Source organism: Penicillium canescens (genome assembly GCF_028828765.1).
Source record: "Penicillium canescens strain IBT 15451 chromosome Unknown utg000011l_segment0_segment0, whole genome shotgun sequence".
NCBI lineage: Eukaryota > Fungi > Ascomycota > Eurotiomycetes > Eurotiales > Aspergillaceae > Penicillium > Penicillium canescens.
The window spans coordinates 212,225-230,553 of NW_026703973.1; the positions used below are offsets into that span (position 1 = coordinate 212,225).

Below are 18,329 nucleotides of genomic sequence, written 5' to 3' on the forward strand. Positions count from 1 at the left end.
GTATTAGTACTTGTATGTCAATTTCTTGTTAACGTCATATTTGGTATACCATCGAGGTGTTTACATCAACGCAATTTAATCCAATTTATGCTACCAGTGCTATTCTTATTACCTAGTCACAAAATTGATCTACTTTCTGACAAGTATATTATCCAAGTACTCAGTCATCTCATCCACATCTCCCAATTCACCAACCCATCCAATATACTGATCGGGGCGAACAATAACCAGAGCTCCAAGAACCCAATCCACTCCCCATTTCTCATACGCTGTTCCATCACAGTACCGGTCAAAGATACAAGAGTCATCACACCACACTTTGTCATAGGCCCAGCCTCGGACCGGGTCGAAGGGACGCAGAATCTCCGGGAAGTCAAAGAATTCAGCTTCCTTCCACGGCGCACTGTGAATGGTGAGGACGTCGATAGGGCTGTCATAGCGACCAGGAATCGAAACATAGCGATCCAAGGGAGACTGTTTCGAAGTAAACTGCCCAGCGAAAACCTGACACAGTGTCTCAAGGCGTCCCTTTTGCATCGGATTTCGTATGTCGCCAGCCAGAACGAGTATGCGGAACCTCCCATCACTTTCTAGCAGCCTCGTTGTCCACTTAGTACCACCTTCGGCCTGATGTCGAAGCTTGACTGGCTTCAATCTCTCCCCTGGAACAATATATCGAGCAACAGCCTCGGAGCCAGGCTTGCAAACAAGACAACTACCAGGGTAAAAGACTTTCCACCCATCAGCAAAATCCTCAAACTTCCCCGCAATATCAAACATAGCAGCGGCCTTGGTAGCCTTTTCGCCAGGAGGCTTCTGATCAGTAAACATAGGCGACCAATGCCGATCAAAATCAAGCAACATCTCCGCAAGCGGGTGTCGTTCAAGATCATAAGTCGCCAAAATCTCGGGCTTACCAGTTCCCGCAACCGCAAGCGCGATCTTCCACCCAACATTGAACCCGTCCTGCATACTCATATTCATACCAAGCCCCATCTTAGGTGAATGAGTATGCACCGCATCACCTGCAAGGAAAATACGATCCTCCTTCGTGAACTTGCTTGCAATCCGCTGGCCCACCTGATACACCGTCCACCAACTACAGGCTTGGAAGTCGAACGTGAAAGGAGAGAGAATTGCTTGAATGCGCGTGCGGATCACTTCTGGTGTTATTGTCGAGCGGTCGAAGCGGGTGGTCGAGCTTGCTTCGCAGACATGCACTGGGACGTAAAAGCGGACAAGGCCTCGTTCACGTGGGATTATGAGGATTGTGCCTGCGGTGTTGCTGACGATGCTTACGCGGCGGATGTCCGCTGTGAATATTCAGTTATTGAATCCTCTTGGAAGGATTGGGTTGAGGCACTTACGGAAATCGCTGATAGGTAACACGTCTATCACACCCCTGTATTTATATGTCAGATGAAGATAGGGACAGAGATATTGTGACAGATACTGACCAGATATGATCCGTGTTGGAGCCTTCTACGGGGATATCTAACTGTTTCCTCGTCCAGCTGTGGGCGCCGTCACACCCAATGAGGTACTTGGCTTTGACTATTTCGACCTTCGACTTTCGGTTCCTCTGCTGGGCCTGATCATCCCAGTCATCGGGAAGCAAATCGTGATGTTTCAATTCATTGCGAGTAATTCCAGAGCCAGATTGGCTCTGACCGCACGGCACATTCGAAGCTTCCTCTCCTTGATTGCGGAGCTTGACCGTGATGGGGTATGAATCCGGGTCTTTCCCCAGGTTCTGGTCGTACTCCAGAGACTCGGCAAGGACATCACGTTCAACTTCCAGATCAGAGTATTCCTGGATACTGTCCAGAATGAACCGCTCAATACGGCCCTGGTTCAAGCGTGTATTGTGGTAAGGCGACTCATCAACCCTGGAGATGTTGAATGGACCTTTTCGGGTGAGCTTTCCGCTCTCACCTGGTACCTATTTACTCATCAAAATGTCAGTCTGCGTTCACCTTTTAAGGAGAATGGGGCATACACACCCAGAAATTAGCTTCAGTCGAAATCGACCCCTCGTGCAAAACACGATGCTGAAATCCCATGCTATCAAACAACTCGAGTGTGCGAGGACGCAGTCCATCCGCATGCCCTACGAACACTTTCGTGCTCCGTTTATCAATAACACGCGCCTTGACACCACACCGAGCCATCCAATACGCAGCCATGAGTCCGGACGGACCGGCTCCAATAATCAATCTACAAGAAACAGGAACAGTTAGAGCAGCTCATTCAAGGATTGACAGGTACCTTACACATCGGTGTGGGATTCCACAGGTATGTCCTGATCATTCATGGTGTGCAGTGTATCCCAAATCTTAGTAAAAGCAAAGCTGTAGGCTGACAAGATATGAGAGAGAGGGAAGCTACCATGACCACTGATTGAACGCAGGCCTTTTTTATATAGGACTACTAGACCATGCTGTGCTACGCGGTTTTGATCCGAGGTCGCTTGATGCAACCATACATCCTGCAGGCTGACTCCTTTCACGGATAGTGTTAGCCATGAGAAGCTGAACCTGTCCCTCTGTCAGGGTTCTATACTGGGATTGTGATATATTTTCTTCGTAAAGTAGCGATACAGCGATGCCTCTGTATGAGCTTGGACAACTGATTTGGGCACCAGTCATTTCCGTCAGGTGATTAATGTTGATTTTTCTTGTATGATGAACATATCCACTGTATGAGCTGAATAGCACATTGTCCAACCTCAGCCAGCGGTGACATTCCCGGAAGTCCCGCTTACATTCCCGGAGGTGAGGCTCCCGGTTGGCAATTGATTCGGAGACTTTATGCATTTCTCATGAAAGAAGACGTGATATAATCGGTATTGTTACGGAGTATTCACTCTGAAATCCCATATGTTCGAGCGGGAGGCTTTTCTCATTTGTCGATGGCTGGTATTTCGCCCGCCGGAGCATCCCTGGGCGGAGTGCACAAAACAAGAGTTCTGGTTACACAGAGTAAGACGGGCTTTGACGGAGAATTTCCATCTGAGTCTGACCAGTGTAGTCCTTTCACTACCTTAATGCAAGTAGGTGAAGTACACAGATATACTACGCACGTGACCACACTACACCCCTTCGGGCACACCGGGGCCAAACGTTCAACTTCCCAACGTCTGGAGATGACCAATCTGGTGGAGACTTCAGGACGTCCAGATGCAATTTTCTGCCTTTCGGACTGACATTGGGCCTTTCTTGTCAGGCTTGAATCGGATTGGCCACATGTGGAAATCCGAGATGCATGACCAGCCCCTAGAGAGCTACTACATGCCACTATCTTCCACTATCTTCCGCTATATCCCACCTATTGCTCAGATGACCATCGGCACGGGTATTGAGGAGCCACAGGTTGGGAAATCGGCTAATTTTATTTTGTTGGAAAGCCCGGTTGTGACTCGGAGCAGGGTCCTCCGGGTGGACTGCCGGTGTATAGGAGTGGGATGAGCGGAAATGTATCGGAGGTGTGGGTACGGCTATCGAGTCAGACGGTAACATTCCAGAGTGTTATACTGTAGGCAAAACGTTGAGGTCTATAGAAGTACATGTATATTGAAGTATACGGTGAAAGCTCTTATAGACGGAGCTTCCTTCGGCTGACTCATCACATGATGCAATTGACTTGAAATAGAGAGGCTAATAGAGAAAGTAATAAAGAAAGCAATAGGGAACGAACAGAAGAAACAATTGAACTGATTTAGCCTGTAAAGAGACTAAAAAGACATCGACTCGGAATTTCCCAGTATTAACGGCTGATACATAAAGCTGCGAGCCAAGCGCCCCCCCACCGACATCATACCCCACCAACAAATACGTCCCCCTCCCTCTTCTCTTCTTCTCTCATCCCTCCCTTCCAATTTATCCTCTACTTGTACCAAACATGTACGTTCATCGCATTGCTGTGCTCTTCATCTCTAACTGTCTTAGAATCTGCCATCATGGGTTTCACTGATCTGGACCAGTTGGCTATTAACACCATTCGTGTTCTCGCGGTAAGCCCCTCCTCTCCGGCAATGGCGCATTTGCGAACTGGCGAACTGCGAACTTGCCATTGAGTTCAGAATGATCTGAGCAAATGCTTCAATGCGCTTCAATTGAGCGTAATTACTGACCTTCGACGTCCAGATTGATGCCACCTCCAAGGCCAACTCCGGTCATCCCGGTGCCCCTATGGGCATGGCCCCCGTGGCCCACGTTCTGTTCAACAAGTTCATGAACTTCAACCCCAAGAACCCTGACTGGGCCAACCGTGATCGTTTCGTTCTCTCGTATGTGCAGTTCCCTATCATCTGAATACGGCTCGTAGGGTTCCGCGCCAGCCTTTCCTCGAAACTGGTGGCAGCAGCTTTCGGACAACCACTAACGCCACCTCCATAGCAACGGACACGGCTGCATGCTCCAGTATGCTCTGCTCCACCTCTTCGGCTACGCCCTGTCCATGGACGATCTGAAGCAGTTCCGTGTATGTACATTCGAGCCATACATGATAGGATTTTCACTGACTTTCGCAGCAAATCGACAGCATCACCCCCGGTCACCCCGAGGCTCATGACACCCCCGGTATTGAGGTCACCACTGGACCTCTCGGCCAGGGTTTTGCTAACGCCGTTGGTCTCGCTATGGCACAGGCCCACTCCGGTGGTGTCTACAACAAGCCCGGCTTCGAGCTGTTCAACAACTACACCTACATGTTCTTCGGTGATGGCTGCGCCATGGAGGGTATCGCCTCCGAGGCCGCCTCTATGGCCGGTCACCTTAAGCTCGGCAACCTGATTGCCATCTACGACGACAACCACATCTCCATTGGTAAGCCCAATCCCTCAGCCCAATTACATTACAGAGACTGACTCTGCTACAGACGGTGACACCAAGTGCGCCTTCACCGAGGACGTCCTGAAGCGTTTCGAGGCTTACGGCTGGCACACCGAGTGGGTCAAGGATGGTGACCACGACCTCGAGGGCATTGAGGCTGCTATCCGCAAGTGTCAGCAGGTTACTGACAAGCCCTCCGTCATCAAGCTGACCACCACCATTGGTTTCGGCTCCAAGCTCGCCGGTACCGGCGGTGTCCACGGTAACCCCCTCAAGGCCGACGATGCCCAGGGTGTTAAGAAGCTGTTCGGCTTCAACCCCGAGGAGAGCTTTGTTGTTCCCCAGTCTGTCTACGACCTCTACCACAAGCACGCCGCCGACGGTGCCGCCAAGGAGCAGGAGTGGAACCAGCTCTTCCAGAAGTACCAGTCTGAGTACAAGACCGAGGGTGCTGACCTCGCCCGCCGTCTCTCCGGCAAGCTGCCCGAGGGCTGGGAGAAGAGCCTCCCCGTTTACAAGCCTACCGACGCTGCCGTCGCTTCCCGCAAGCTCTCCGAGGCAGTCCTCGAGGCCATCCACGATGTCGTTCCCGAGCTCGTCTCTGGCTCCGCCGATCTGACTGGCTCCAACAACACCCGCTGGAAGAACGCCGTCGACTTCCAGCCCCCTGACCTCGGCATTGGTGAGTGGGCCGGTCGCTACGTCCGCTACGGTGTCCGTGAGCACGCCATGGCCGCCGTCATGAACGGTCTCGCTGCCTACGGCACCATCATCCCCGCCGGTGGTACTTTCCTCAACTTCGTCTCCTACGCCGCCGGTGCCCTCCGTCTGTCCGCCCTCTCCCGCGTTCGTGTCATCCACGTCGCTACCCACGACTCCATCGGTCTGGGTGAGGACGGCCCCACTCACCAGCCTATTGAGACCCTGGCTCACTTCCGTGCCCTCCCCAACTGCATGGTCTGGCGTCCCGCCGACGGCAACGAGACCAGCGCTGCCTACTACTCCGCCCTGACCGCCAAGCACACACCTACCGTCATGGCCTTGACCCGCCAGAACCTGCCCCAGCTCGAGCTCTCCACCATCGAGAGCGCCCTGAAGGGTGGTTACGTCGTTGTCGACACCGCCAACGCTGCCATCACCATTGTCTCCACTGGTTCCGAGGTCAGCATCGCCATTGAGGCCGCCACATATCTCCAGGAGAAGCACGGTGTGGCTGCCCGCGTTGTGTCTATTCCTTGCTTCGAGGTCTTCGACGCCCAGGACAAGGCCTACCGCCTCAAGGTCCTCCCCGACGGCATCCCTGTGCTGTCCGTCGAGGCCTGCTCCACCATGGGTTGGGAGCGCTACTCTCATGAGCAGTTCGGTCTCAACCGCTTCGGTGCTTCCGGCCCCTACAAGGAGGTGTACGCCGTAAGTTATTTCCACTCCTTTTTTTGGGTGCTTTATACTAACCTTCTCCAGAAATTCGAGTTCACCCCCGAGGGCATCAGCAAGCGCGCCCTTGCTACCATCGACTTCTACAAGGGCCACAACGTGCGCTCGCCCATTAACCGTGCTTTCCAGCAGATCCTGTAAGGAACGGAACGAATATGACGTTAAAAATTGTTTTGGTTTTTATGAGGAGCGATTGCCCTCCAGATACACAAGAATGCAAATAGAGTATTCACCTGTTAACCTGAAGCGCTCGTAGCATGTAGTGATCATGGTTCCCATGTTTTCTTCTGCATCTCAATAACCTCCCGCAACATCTCCTCTTTCTTCTTCCGCGACTCAGCAGTGGAAGGCCCATATGCCTCTTCCGTCTGCCGAACAACCATATCTCTCCACGCCTGATCACCTTGAATATCGATCTGCCCCAGATCACCCCACACATCCTGAATCGTCGGCTCCAGCTTTTGCAAAAATGCCCCAATTCCACCCTCTCCACCACCAGCATGATAGCTCTCAAACACACCACTCCCAGCCCACCTAGGCCCCACACTAGCCGTAATAATAGCATCGAGATCCCTCGCCGAAACAACCCCCTCCCCAACAAGAGAACAAGCCTCGCGCAACAAAGCAAAAGCAAGCCGATTCCCCACAAACCCAGGAGCCTCCTTATGCAGCGTAACAGGCCGATAATGGCCAGCAGTCTGACCATCGACAGAACCAGGACCGGGAATCCCTTCAAAATACCCCTTCACAAACTCAACTCTCTCAACCGCAGTCTCGGGTCCAGGCACAACCTCCACGAGGGGCATTATATGCGGTGGGTTGAACGGATGCGCGACAAGTAGCCTCCCACCTACCCCATCCGCAGGATCACAGGTAGCACCCTGCGCCGACGCAGCAATCCCGGAAGAACTACTCCAGAGATGTGCATCATGCTTAGCAAATCGCATAACCTCCTTCCAAAGCGCCTGTTTGGAAACGGTCACTTCGGGACTTTGTTCCTGAATGATCGTCGCCTTCGTCACGGCTTCTTGGAGGGTGGATGCTAATTTCAGGCGGGATGTTTTGAAGAGGTGGTCCACTATATTTGTTTCTGATCCTGATGCAGTAGCCGAACCTGGGAACTCCAGAATGGAGGGGAGGTTGTTCCGGATTTGAGTTTCTGTGTCTGGGCGTGGGTCGTAGACTGCTATGCTTGTATCTGGGCGGCGGAGGTGCATTGCTAGCATTGAGAGACCGATTGTTCCTAGGCCCAAGAGGGCGATTTGGTGGGGGTATTCCTTCGACATGAGTGAGATTGGACGCTGGAGATGAGAGAGAGAAAAGATGAGAAGGAGAGAAAGAATATGCGGAGTGTTTAGGGAAGTGGGAGATGCGGGGATCCGAGGTACTCAAGTTTAGCATATCGTGACTCTAAACAATCACTTCAATTCATTTAGACTGATGCGCTGCACTTCCTTCCAGCCTTGTCCAATACTGGAAGGTCTCATCAAAGAAATGCAAATATTGTGGTAATGTCTGGGCGACGGACTTGAGAGCTGATCACATTCAACTAGAAACTACTGAGAACGCAGTATGTTTGAAATCTGTCGCATGCTAGTTGGGGAATAAGGTCCAATGGAGTCTTCACCTGCAATCTTGCCAACCTCCTATATGGCTCGGATCCAAGCACACGTCTTCTCTGCTATGTTTGCCATGACTCTTATTGGCTTCTGGATTGGATACCTTCCGAGATCGTTTCAAGGATATGCAGGAAGTATGCTATCACGTTTCATAATATTGCAGCTGTCATTATGACTGCATTTGGTGACTGAATCGGTCAGAAGGCTAGCTCGGCCGCAGGCTATGATTTGGAGATGGAGGGGCTGCGAGCGATTTGGTGGTTTAGTATAGGTGTTTCGCTTTTGGGAGCTTTAATATGCGCTGTGTTCGTGAGAATTTCGCGCAGCGAAGAGAAAGACTATGCACTTTAACTGCAAGACAGGAGTGTATTATTCTATCGATCCATGCAGAATGTTCAAAAGTCCATTATCCATTACCCTCCTTTGTGCCCCCGGAATCTTGGTTCGGCGTATGTAAACGGGACCGTTGCCCTCAATTCAACTCCTGCTTTCTCATATGCTGTCGTGCCTTGCGCAGGGGGCTTAGTAAAGCCCCAGCCTCGAATCCATCGGTAGGTCGATTATTCGTGGTGGTGCAGAAACAAGAAACCGTCGTTGAAGTCCTCCTCGTCCAGGGGAACACCTTCCTTGCAAAGGATCTCAAAAACTATAGTGAGATGGTAAAAGATGTTGGGCAGCGAGACGCCATTGGCAAACTCGACGCGGTTTGAAACAGTGAGACCGTTCTCCCAGATTCCGAGCTCTATGTCTTCGCCTCTTTCGGTGACGACAGATCGGTTGGCCGCATTGAGACCTCTCAGTACCTGGGCACTGGTGGAATGCATTTCAATGAAAGACTGCATGGGGTCGAAGATGGTGGAAGGGCGATGGGTCAGCTTAGCCAACATTTCCTCGGCCTTTTGGATGACTTGGTGGACGTGGAACTTGAACGGCTTCGAGTCAGCGTAAAGCTTGGCTGTCAACAAGGTGGCAACATTGAAGTGTTCCTCGGCCTTCATCAGAAGGTGGTTCAAGGAAATCAAGGCAACCTTGGCGGGGTGGAAGGTTCCATCGTAGATGGAGTAAGAAGGGAGATCCATGTTTGTAAAGTACCACGGTGCCTGTGCTGGAGAAATCTAGTTAGTCGCATGTCATCTCTAAATAGAAGGTTGGATGTACTGGTGGACTGAGTTGACGGGGTGGTAAAGATGACGATGGACTCAAGTTAGGTCAAAAGTGAAGTCGGAAACCGCGTTACTTTTATGAACGTATGACCAAAAGCTTCGCAACGAAAACAAAAGATGTCCCCCAACATCTCTAGATATCTCGGGTTATCCTTCACAACGAGGAACTCGACATTTCGGGTGACAGATCCCACCCCCTGCCAACCATCACTTCACCGACATGTTATTTAGAGAGGAATAGTCAACTATGTTTATAGACGTGAAAAGTGACACGCAAATACTTGCGGTTTAGCCTTGTTGCAGGAAGTTTAAAGAATGATCAGAATGTGACGTTAAGGCCTTTTTACACTCCCCTGGTCTTGACTTGTAAATATGCAGCAATGAATAGATAAATTGACTACATTCAAACGAATGCACAGTGTCCATTGAACAAAATACCTTAGAATGTATGTACTGTTGAGGTTAATGCAGGGTGAAATAGTCCTGCCCACTGAGCCCTAACTCAGCAACCTGCTCACCCGTTGCTCCCTCCTACTTCGTCCCTTCCATTCTCTTTATTGCCTGAGAGTGTTACCAGGGGGTGAGGTCTATTCCTTCAGGTTAAATGAGGAATACAGCACCTCATGCTTACATTCACTTCGACGGCCCTAGATAGCAGTACTGTCTTTAAAATAAACTGTCTGAATCACAACACGGCTAATTTGATACGATATAATTGGCGTAGCGTCCTTTCCTAGCCTATGTGGCTTCAGTGCCTCACGGCAACATGCACTATAATACCGGGGGACTTTACCTATGTATCCGGCCAAGCGCCTGGAATCACCGTGACGGGTTGCTCCACCATCTCCCAGAAATCCCCAGAATAATCATCAGATCGTTCTGACAGCCACAAAGCCCAATCCTGTGGATATCGACTATGAGAGAACCCAATAACACGCTGCCACCCCCAATTTCTTCTCCAAAACACATCGCGTTCAGTCAATCCGTTCTTCCATAGTTGATCCTCCATTTGTCCAAATTTCTGTAGATCAACACCCCCAGTCTGAATGTCTGTCACCCAAGCTTGAAGTGCAATATCCCATCCTCCCATAGCACATCCATTAAAATCCCACCAGTAGATAAACCCCCTAAAAAGGCGAGGAACGGTGTCATCCCACCGACAACATGGTGTAGATCCACACCCGCAAGCAAGAGATCGCGGAATAAAGCATTCCAAGCCTCGTAGAGGCTTAGTGCTTCTTGGTATTCCTTCTCAAACTCAAGGGTACCACCCCTCCGGCCGTTAAGTGTTGATGCTCTCCGCATTCGGAGCTTTTCCAGCGCGGCTCGACTTCCTCCAATTCTCATCGCTATACAATGCACCAGGGTCATCTCCGTCCACCACCGCCAAGAAGTCTTTAATTGTAGGTTCTCGGGCTTCCACGGTTTCGCGCCGAGGATAGTTCGGACAAGCTCCGGCATATGATTCGCATCCCAGATACCCGATGTCGCGCGGGCTGCCACTGCGATTCGAACCCACTGAGGCATATCATAGAAGGTTGGACAGAACTGGCGCTGAAAGAAGAGGAACTCTTCTGCAGAGCCATGGAAATCCGAGAGAATACCACCAAGGACTTCTTCTGGTGTCTCATATATCATTTCTTCTGAGGGACAGAGGAGACGCATTGATGGGAGTAAATGTCGACTTTCACGACTGAACATGTTGCCTGTCCATACTAAATGCCGGAGGGCTGTGTTGAACTCAACTTTGCCTTGTCCCTGAAGACCAGGATCTGTTCCTTCTTGTAAAAGAAATTTAATAATCTCTGCCCGGTTTGCGGAGTGTGCATACTAAGAAAACAAGCAAAGTCACCATGTCAGCAATATGTAATTGAAGGTGGATAGATAGCCATTATATTACTCACAAATAGCAGAGTGTAACCCGTAGTATTGACACGATCAAAAGGCGAAGCCTGCCTTGAAGCAAACAGCTCTTGTAACCCTTTGAGATCGCCGGTCTCAACACATTGCACTGTTTTTGAGTCCTCGCGAATCTCATTGTAACTGCGGAAATCCCATTTCCAACCATCACGCGCTTGCGTGCCAGCTAGCTCAAACGTTTGGGCAGTAATCCAAGATGGGAGACTGAGGCGCCACAGATAACTGCTTCTCTGAGCTTTGATTGACTTTTTTGGCAATGTCGAGACTGGTTCTTTTCTATATGCTAAATGGTCAAGACTTTAGTTTCATGTTGTTTTGAGAAAATTGCTATTGATCAACATACCATAAGCCACAGGCGTATAGCTCAAGTCAGACCACTCTATCTGTGTGACCGTTGGCTTCATATCCTGCGTAATCCTCTGCGCAATCAGTTCAGGTTGAACCTGAATCAGAGCCCTATGCAGACATGTGATCAGGCTATTCTACCCGAAAGCATATGGTAAGACCACAGCAGAGAAAATATCATACCTGGTATAACACTGCTGAGACAACAAAAGCAGCCGCATAACTTTCTGCAATCTCTCAACAAGCCTCTCAATCTTCCCTTTCTTAAACATCCCCACTTTAACAGCTCCATAACCCCTTCTTAATTTATTCAATTTCCCACCTCCCGCGCTACGATTGCCGCCCGGCCTCAAGTCTTCCAATAGCTCTTGGCACAGCGCATCCAAGTCCTCCGCTGCCTCTTTACAAAACCGATAGCTCTGTGCGGCATGCTTGCTATTGCCTAGCGCCGAAACAAGAGACTGCTGCTGGAGGTCGGTCTCGATTTCGTCCAATATTAGATTGAATAGCTCGATGTCTCTCACAAGGGCGCGTAGATTCTCGGGAGCGTTGTGGATGTCATGCCAGCATTCTTTCAGCGTTACTATCGATTTTCCCACATGGGCGACGAGGGCAGCGAAGGTTATGGCGCTTGCGATTGTGCCGACTAGCTCGGCCATTGGTGGTATAAGTGCTAAATAATATGCATGGATGGTTCAGCACCCATTTTGAGGGGTTGGTAACAAAAAAGTGTAAATAATGCGCTATGGCTGAGCTTGAGTGCTACAGGGCAAAAAAATTGAAGAGTGAAAGTTAATGTTTGAGGTCTGCAGGGAGTTGGGTGGGTTAAAGATTAAAGTAAGTGCTTAACCTCGCAGCTTAAACTTGCGTATTTCGAGCAAAGTTATTGTGGTTCATGCATGGTTGAGTCTTTTTGCCAACGATTCTTGCCAGTTATTAGTTTCCTTAGTGCTGACACTGCGTCCTGCCAATCAGGGATAGAGAAACCCCCACATTTAGTGATTCTTTTTTGTTTTCTTCTCCTTTCTTGTCCTGGCGTATCATTTCGGGCAGGTGATGTTGCTTTCCTGCTGTTGGCTGTTAACTAGGGATCTATATTATCGGGCTTTGGTTCGTGGTGCCAAACAAGCATCATACTGCGCAGCTGAATATTTAGTTGCAGCTGCAGACGTGGCCCGGTGTTATTGGCTGGATAGCAGTCGGAGTCTTTCAGCTACGCACCTGGGGGTCTGGCTTTTTAGGATATAGATCATCGTAGATGGATCCTTGGACTCACTTTGCTCTTTGCTATTTGAGTGCCAAGACAAATAGCGTACACAGACCAATCCCTAGTGAGTCTACCTATCTTGTTTCTGTCTCTGTTTCTTTTGTTTTTCTTTTCTTTTTTCTTTACGCGCCGTGCTTTGCAAAGCGCTACGTGCGGTACACAGGGTAATGGCGCCCGGTTCTGCACACTCTGTCTATTCTACATACAATCTAATATGTGTAGGGTGACGCCACCCAACAGTGGCATTACCCTCCTGTTCACCCGGGTGCCGGTTGCATTTTACCTGGGGCTCTGAATCTGTTCAGTATGTTCAATTGATATTGACGAACGATCTAGTAGGAATATCTGAAATGGACATCTTCCTTATCCGTTTGATCGGCCACTGAGCCTTCAAGTTGTTGTAGACCACTTCTATCAAGACTCCAACCTTCTCTTTCGAGAGTCTTATCCTTGTCACTATTCAGCTTTCTCATATAAACTGCAAAGCTTAACAGCAGAAATATTTCCACAACATAGGCAGCCAGCATAGCCACAATGCCAGAGGTGTATTGAGGAGCCTCATCACTTTTGAAGGCGAAAGGTCCAATAATATTGCCCACACAATATGCAATGAAGAAAACAGCATTGACCACTGAGCGTTTAGTGGAGCCACCGGTATTGGCTGTGATTAGAGACATAATCATCGCAAAAGACGCAGTATATGTACTGGTCAGCTAAAGCATAGAGTCAGTTCACAGAAAGCTGGCTGGAGAAGTTTATTAACAATACCCAGTAACAAACAAGAAGGGCAGTCTTGTGATCTCGCGATATAGTATGGATGCCGACAGCGCCCGCCAGAGCAGGACATACGTAAAGAGCACCGACGATGCACCTCTTTTGTCCAGGAAGCCATCGTTGGATGTACATCGCCGACACGTTAGAAACCAAAATTACCATTCCGTAGGGTATTTGGAACAAGGTGGCCACAAGATTCGAATAGCCAAATCCTTGGATAATTAAGCTTCCAAAGTTGCTCGCCGCTCCATTTACCACCTGAGTGCAGACTCCACAGAGGAAGAATATCCATGTCTTTGGGTCGGTAACTGCTTCCACGAGCTGATACCTTTTGATTTCGGCAACGTTGCCTCCGTGGTGTCTAGGTCCCAACCGACGGATTGCGATCTCCTTCTCCTCGTTGTTTAGCCAGCGACTGGCTAGTCAGTCAATGAATATGATATTAGAAGGAAGATTTGACATACGCAGATGATGGATTCTCGGCCAAGTTAAAAAACATAAAGATACCCCAGACTGAAGATATGGCGCCAATGATGATGAATTGGTATTGCCAAGATGCCAGTGAGCCATCTATGTGGCCAATAGCAAAAGCCAAAAGACCCCCAAAGGAGTTTGCAATTCCTAAAAAGGTTGACCACCAACCAATTCGAATTGGCTGTTCTTCGACTGTGTACCATGTTGCTGTGATGAGAAGGTAGGCTGGCGTGGAGCATGACTCTAGAACACCTAGAACGAAGCGCAATCCCAGAAAAGAATCAAAGTGGCTGCAACCTGCCAAGGCCATTGTTATTCCACCCCAGAGTATGATATTTCCTGAAAGCCATTTAGAGACGGGAAGTTTCTGCATGGCGAATGCGGTTGGATATTCAAACTATATGAAATGTGAGTCAAATGATTGGCTCAGTGAGCTGTTCAAGAACATACAGCAAGATAGCCAAAATAGAACATGCTTCCTATGAGGATAGATTCGGTAAGCTATAAACTTTGTGGGGAGAGAGCCGAACTAACCAAGCCAGCTATACTCTGTTCCCTTGAGATTCAAAGATTCCTTCAAACCGAAGACCGCGGAATATCCTAACATGGCTTTATCGATATAAGTGATCAAATACGTGATGCAAACAAATGGAATCACGAGCATATCGATTTTGCGAATGACTTTCTGCTGGAGAGCTGGATCGATCTCGGCAGACCATTGTGCCTCTTTTATACCGGCATCTTCTCTTTGATTAATGCCACCGTCTGAGGCCTCGATATGAACACTAGAAGGTTTGGACATCTTGCAAATTAGTGTCTTCGCCCGTCTTAGGATCCCAGAATTATCTTCTGCTTTATATCCGACCCCCAGATAGCCACGAGTAGTTTCCTATAAAAAGGAAATGCGGGGAAACCCCAAATCTCAGCGGATTTGAGCTCGTTCAGTCCTGGCGGAAAAGCCCTTGCGGAAAAGCAAGCATTGACAGGGTTTCGGAGTTCCATCCGACTTCTCTTCCCCCCCAAAAAAAGCCCCCAGCTTTATCTTGTCAGACATATACAAGAGCAATAGAATGCTGTATGTGGACTTACTCTTATAAAGGTTGTCTGTATTGATAGATCAAATGACATGCAATTAGTATGGTTATCATATTAGTTATCAAACATGTCGCCGAAACGACTCATCATGGCGTTGAAGTTTCTTGGCACAACTTAGCAAATAAATATAGATTTTTAAACGGTGCATAGAAAACCAAGACTCTCCAATTAGGTATGATGCACCACAATGCTAGGTGACGGTAACCTGGGCGCCGAAAACAATTAGGTTTGACGCCCTTTTAAGCGTTCTCCTGGCTCAGACTACGTTGGTTCAAGGTTTTCCGACGCGTCGGTCCTTGTTTCTAGTGGCCAGGGGCTCGGAAGCCCCCGTCAGTGGGTCCGCTATTCCGCTCGGCATACGTCGAGTCTTTTAGTCGCAGATTGTCGTATCGGAAAACAATGGCAGGGTTAATCCGATACACTGACGGTACCTTTAACTACTTCGGCCATACAGTCATCTCATACAGTGACAGTCGTAATACTGCAGTAATATTCGATTCTAGACTTGCCTATACCCAGTTCTTAAAGTAACGCAGCCCACGCAGTAACAGTGCTCTTTCTCCTATAGCTCGACCAATGCCTCTGCTGAACCAGCAAGCTGCTTCTGCCACAAATTGTAGTACCTGAGGCGCTTGCGCAACAGATCCTCGTGGCTACCCCTTTCAACAATTGTTCCCTCGTGCAAAACTAAGATCTGGTCCGCGCTAACAACGGTCGAGAGCCGGTGGGCAATGACAAATGTGGTCCTCTTCCTACTCAACCGCTTCAGCGCGCCCTGGATTTGCGACTCGGTCTCCGTATCGACGGAACTCGTTGCTTCATCTAGCACAAGGATTGGCGGGTCTTTCAAAAAAACTCGCGCAATTGCCAAACGCTGCACCTCCCCTCCAGACAGTTTAACCCCTCTTTCGCCGACTTTCGTGTTGTAGCCCTTGGGGAAGGAGAGGATCTTGTCGTGAATGGCGGCAGATCGACACGCCTCGTAGACCTCTTCATCTGAGGCAGAGACTTTCGCATAGCGAAGGTTCTCCATGATCGATGCGTTGAAGAGAATAGGGTCCTGTGAAACCACGCCGAGGACATTTCGCAGCGAGCCCTGCGTCACGTCGCGAACATCATGACCGTCAATCTTGATTCTACCCGATGTTACATCGTAGTAACGGAGCAGCAGCTTTATGAGGGTCGACTTGCCTGCCCCGGTGGTGCCAACGAGGGCAATAGTCTCACCAGGTGGCGCAGAAATGTTGATGTTCTGGATCGCAATTCTGTCAGCACTGTACGCGAAGCCCACCTTTTCGAACTCGACGTGCCCTTTCACTGGACCCAGATCTAGAGCGTCTTCTTTGTCTGCGACTGCGGGCTCCGTTGTGAGCAAATCGAGCAGCCGCTCTGCATCGATAAGCTGCTGCACTAGCCCGCGGTATTCGTGCGATAGAAACCGGATCGGCCAAATAAGGTAATCCCAATACTGAATTAGAAAGACAAAGTCACCGGGAGATGCACGTCCCCGGTAGACCTCGTTGGCAATGAGGCACGTAAGACAGAAGAAGGTAACTGGGACGAGCGCCTCTGTCAAAGCACTGGTATACACATCCCTAAGGGACCAGTTTAGCTTTGCCATGAGGTGCTTGTCGACAGCCCCTCCAAAGCGATATTTCTCATACGAAAACATGCTGAAGGCGGAGACAGTCTGCCACCCCTGAATGGCTTGGTGCATGACCCGCGCCTCGGCCCTCTCGGCCTTGGTCAGTCGCCGGCGGTTTTCCACGTTCCAGCTGGAGGTGACGACTTCAAGAGCCATGAATGCTAGCGATGCGATGAGCATGCATAGTGCAGCCGACGAATTGAACTTTATATAGAGAAATCCAAACGCCACACACAGATCGATAACAGTTGGCACAATCTCCAGGATGGCGGTCTCCAGGATATTAGTTAGCGTTTCACCCTGTTCAATGGCTTTCATCACCTCAGCAGAGTCTCTTTCAGAGTGGAACTCCATTGCCAGGCCCATGACATGGTTAAAGGCGGCGTTTGTAAGTTGACGATACGAAAATTGTTCGATAGGAATTTTGGCTAGCGCCCGAATCATTTGCAAGCCCGAATCGCCATGCAGCAGATTCAGGATGAAGTAAATGCCCAGGTCTGAAAATGGCATCTCTCTTACAAAGAGTTTGTCGGCAACAATCCCAAGCTGGCGAGGAACCAGGACGTTCAAGAAGCGATCGGTGATCAGACAAAGCACGCAAGCAAGGATACAGGCTTGCACTTTGAGGTCCTTTCTGGGGATGAGGTATGGCAGAAATATCTTAAAGTTGTGGAGATAGACCATCCAGCTGCCGCTCTTACGAAGCTGGCCGGCCCGAGTGTCGCTAATCTCATCCTCTTCATCGTCGGGATGATCCGAGTCCCATTCGTCACTGGAAGACTCACTAGTATGGCAAGATTCGGATGAGCGCGAGGCGTTGCTGTATGAGACCTGAGTGTGGGCGACCTGGCCATTCGACTCGCCCAGGAGGGGCTGCACCTCCTGTGCTTCTTCTTGCTTCAGTGCCCTTCCGTGTGAAAGATAGCACACGAGGCAATCGATGAGCATCGCAGCCACCAGAAGCAGTCGAATAAACCCAATGGCCAGCAATGCTTTGTATGCAGTGGAACTTACTGGATACATGGCACCTAGGGCCAGTAGTGGAATTCCAAATGCGACCGAGATTGTGGAGAGACCAAAGATTTCGGAAATGCGTAGCTCTTTGCGGAGGCAGGTTGAAGCCCATGCCAAGGCAAAAGTGGCAGTCATGAATAGATAATCTGGAGTAGGACCAGGTCCATGGCGCTGCAGAGAAGCAGTCACATCAGCAATGTAAGAACCCGATGTAAGACCAACACATATCACTCGTAAGGAAGTCTTCCGTGGGACCAAAGACGTGCTGTGGGTTTCCCGTTCATAATTGATGAGAAAAGAGACAAAAACGAAGAGCAAAGTAATGACTGTGGCTGCCACTTCCAGTAGCTTGCTGGCCCTCAAGGCGAGTATCATTGTGTTCAGGTGCATGAGAGAAAAGAATGGTGGATGGAAAAATCAAGTTGTACTTGGCTCTCGATAGGAAATCTTGGAGCCTAATGCCAGCCCTATCGACCCTCGTTCTCTCCACTGGCAGAACTAACGCAAAAAACATATTAGGGAGGAAATGCAGTTTATAAATCATCTGTAGGGCAGAGTAAAGACAAGCAATGATGTAAATCCGAGTCTATGAACTGTCAGCCGTATCAACAGTAACTGCATGTCAACCGCCGACTTATTCTTCCGCTGGAGTCCCAAGATTGTCCAATGGTGTGCCTAATCAAAATAATAGGTCTGTATGCATTCGGCTGGTGTCTGTTGCTGTTTTCTGGGCATGTCTCCTGTCCC

General features: G+C 49.5%; 7 protein-coding genes across 7 annotated transcripts; 1 reads left to right on the top strand and 6 right to left on the bottom strand.

The window, feature by feature from the left end:
- Positions 1–129: 129 nt before the first annotated feature.
- Positions 130–2,314, bottom strand: N7446_012795 (putative phenol 2-monooxygenase; the record flags this gene model as incomplete). Its single annotated transcript, XM_058521537.1, has 5 exons — positions 130–1,313; positions 1,368–1,402; positions 1,458–1,942; positions 2,004–2,217; positions 2,274–2,314. The coding sequence occupies 5 exons, from the start codon at positions 2,312–2,314 to the stop codon at positions 130–132; spliced, it is 1,959 nt and encodes a 652-aa protein (XP_058365014.1).
- A 1,644-nt stretch (positions 2,315–3,958) lies between these two features.
- tktA (transketolase tktA) lies at positions 3,959–6,407 on the top strand (the record flags this gene model as incomplete). The annotated part of the gene is made up of 6 exons (XM_058521538.1): positions 3,959–4,012; positions 4,146–4,288; positions 4,398–4,482; positions 4,532–4,826; positions 4,879–6,242; positions 6,294–6,407. 6 exons carry the CDS (start codon positions 3,959–3,961, stop codon positions 6,405–6,407), a joined length of 2,055 nt encoding a protein of 684 aa, XP_058365015.1.
- A 125-nt stretch (positions 6,408–6,532) lies between these two features.
- Positions 6,533–7,552, bottom strand: N7446_012797 (uncharacterized protein; the record flags this gene model as incomplete). Its single annotated transcript, XM_058521539.1, has 1 exon — positions 6,533–7,552. The coding sequence occupies one exon, from the start codon at positions 7,550–7,552 to the stop codon at positions 6,533–6,535; it is 1,020 nt and encodes a 339-aa protein (XP_058365016.1).
- An 893-nt stretch (positions 7,553–8,445) lies between these two features.
- On the bottom strand, positions 8,446–8,964 carry N7446_012798 (uncharacterized protein; the record flags this gene model as incomplete). Its single annotated transcript, XM_058521540.1, has 1 exon — positions 8,446–8,964. The coding sequence occupies one exon, from the start codon at positions 8,962–8,964 to the stop codon at positions 8,446–8,448; it is 519 nt and encodes a 172-aa protein (XP_058365017.1).
- An 877-nt stretch (positions 8,965–9,841) lies between these two features.
- Positions 9,842–11,972, bottom strand: N7446_012799 (uncharacterized protein; the record flags this gene model as incomplete). Its single annotated transcript, XM_058521541.1, is given in 5 exon segments — positions 9,842–10,175; positions 10,193–10,878; positions 10,953–11,251; positions 11,312–11,445; positions 11,497–11,972. The coding sequence occupies 5 exon segments, from the start codon at positions 11,970–11,972 to the stop codon at positions 9,842–9,844; spliced, it is 1,929 nt and encodes a 642-aa protein (XP_058365018.1).
- Positions 11,973–12,912: 940 nt separating this feature from the next.
- N7446_012800 (uncharacterized protein) lies at positions 12,913–14,630 on the bottom strand (the record flags this gene model as incomplete). Its single annotated transcript, XM_058521542.1, has 5 exons — positions 12,913–13,293; positions 13,349–13,769; positions 13,819–14,225; positions 14,279–14,307; positions 14,363–14,630. 5 exons carry the CDS (start codon positions 14,628–14,630, stop codon positions 12,913–12,915), a joined length of 1,506 nt encoding a protein of 501 aa, XP_058365019.1.
- An 855-nt stretch (positions 14,631–15,485) lies between these two features.
- N7446_012801 (ABC transporter ATP-binding protein) lies at positions 15,486–17,957 on the bottom strand (the record flags this gene model as incomplete). Its single annotated transcript, XM_058521543.1, has 1 exon — positions 15,486–17,957. One exon carries the CDS (start codon positions 17,955–17,957, stop codon positions 15,486–15,488), a length of 2,472 nt encoding a protein of 823 aa, XP_058365020.1.
- Positions 17,958–18,329: the final 372 nt, after the last annotated feature.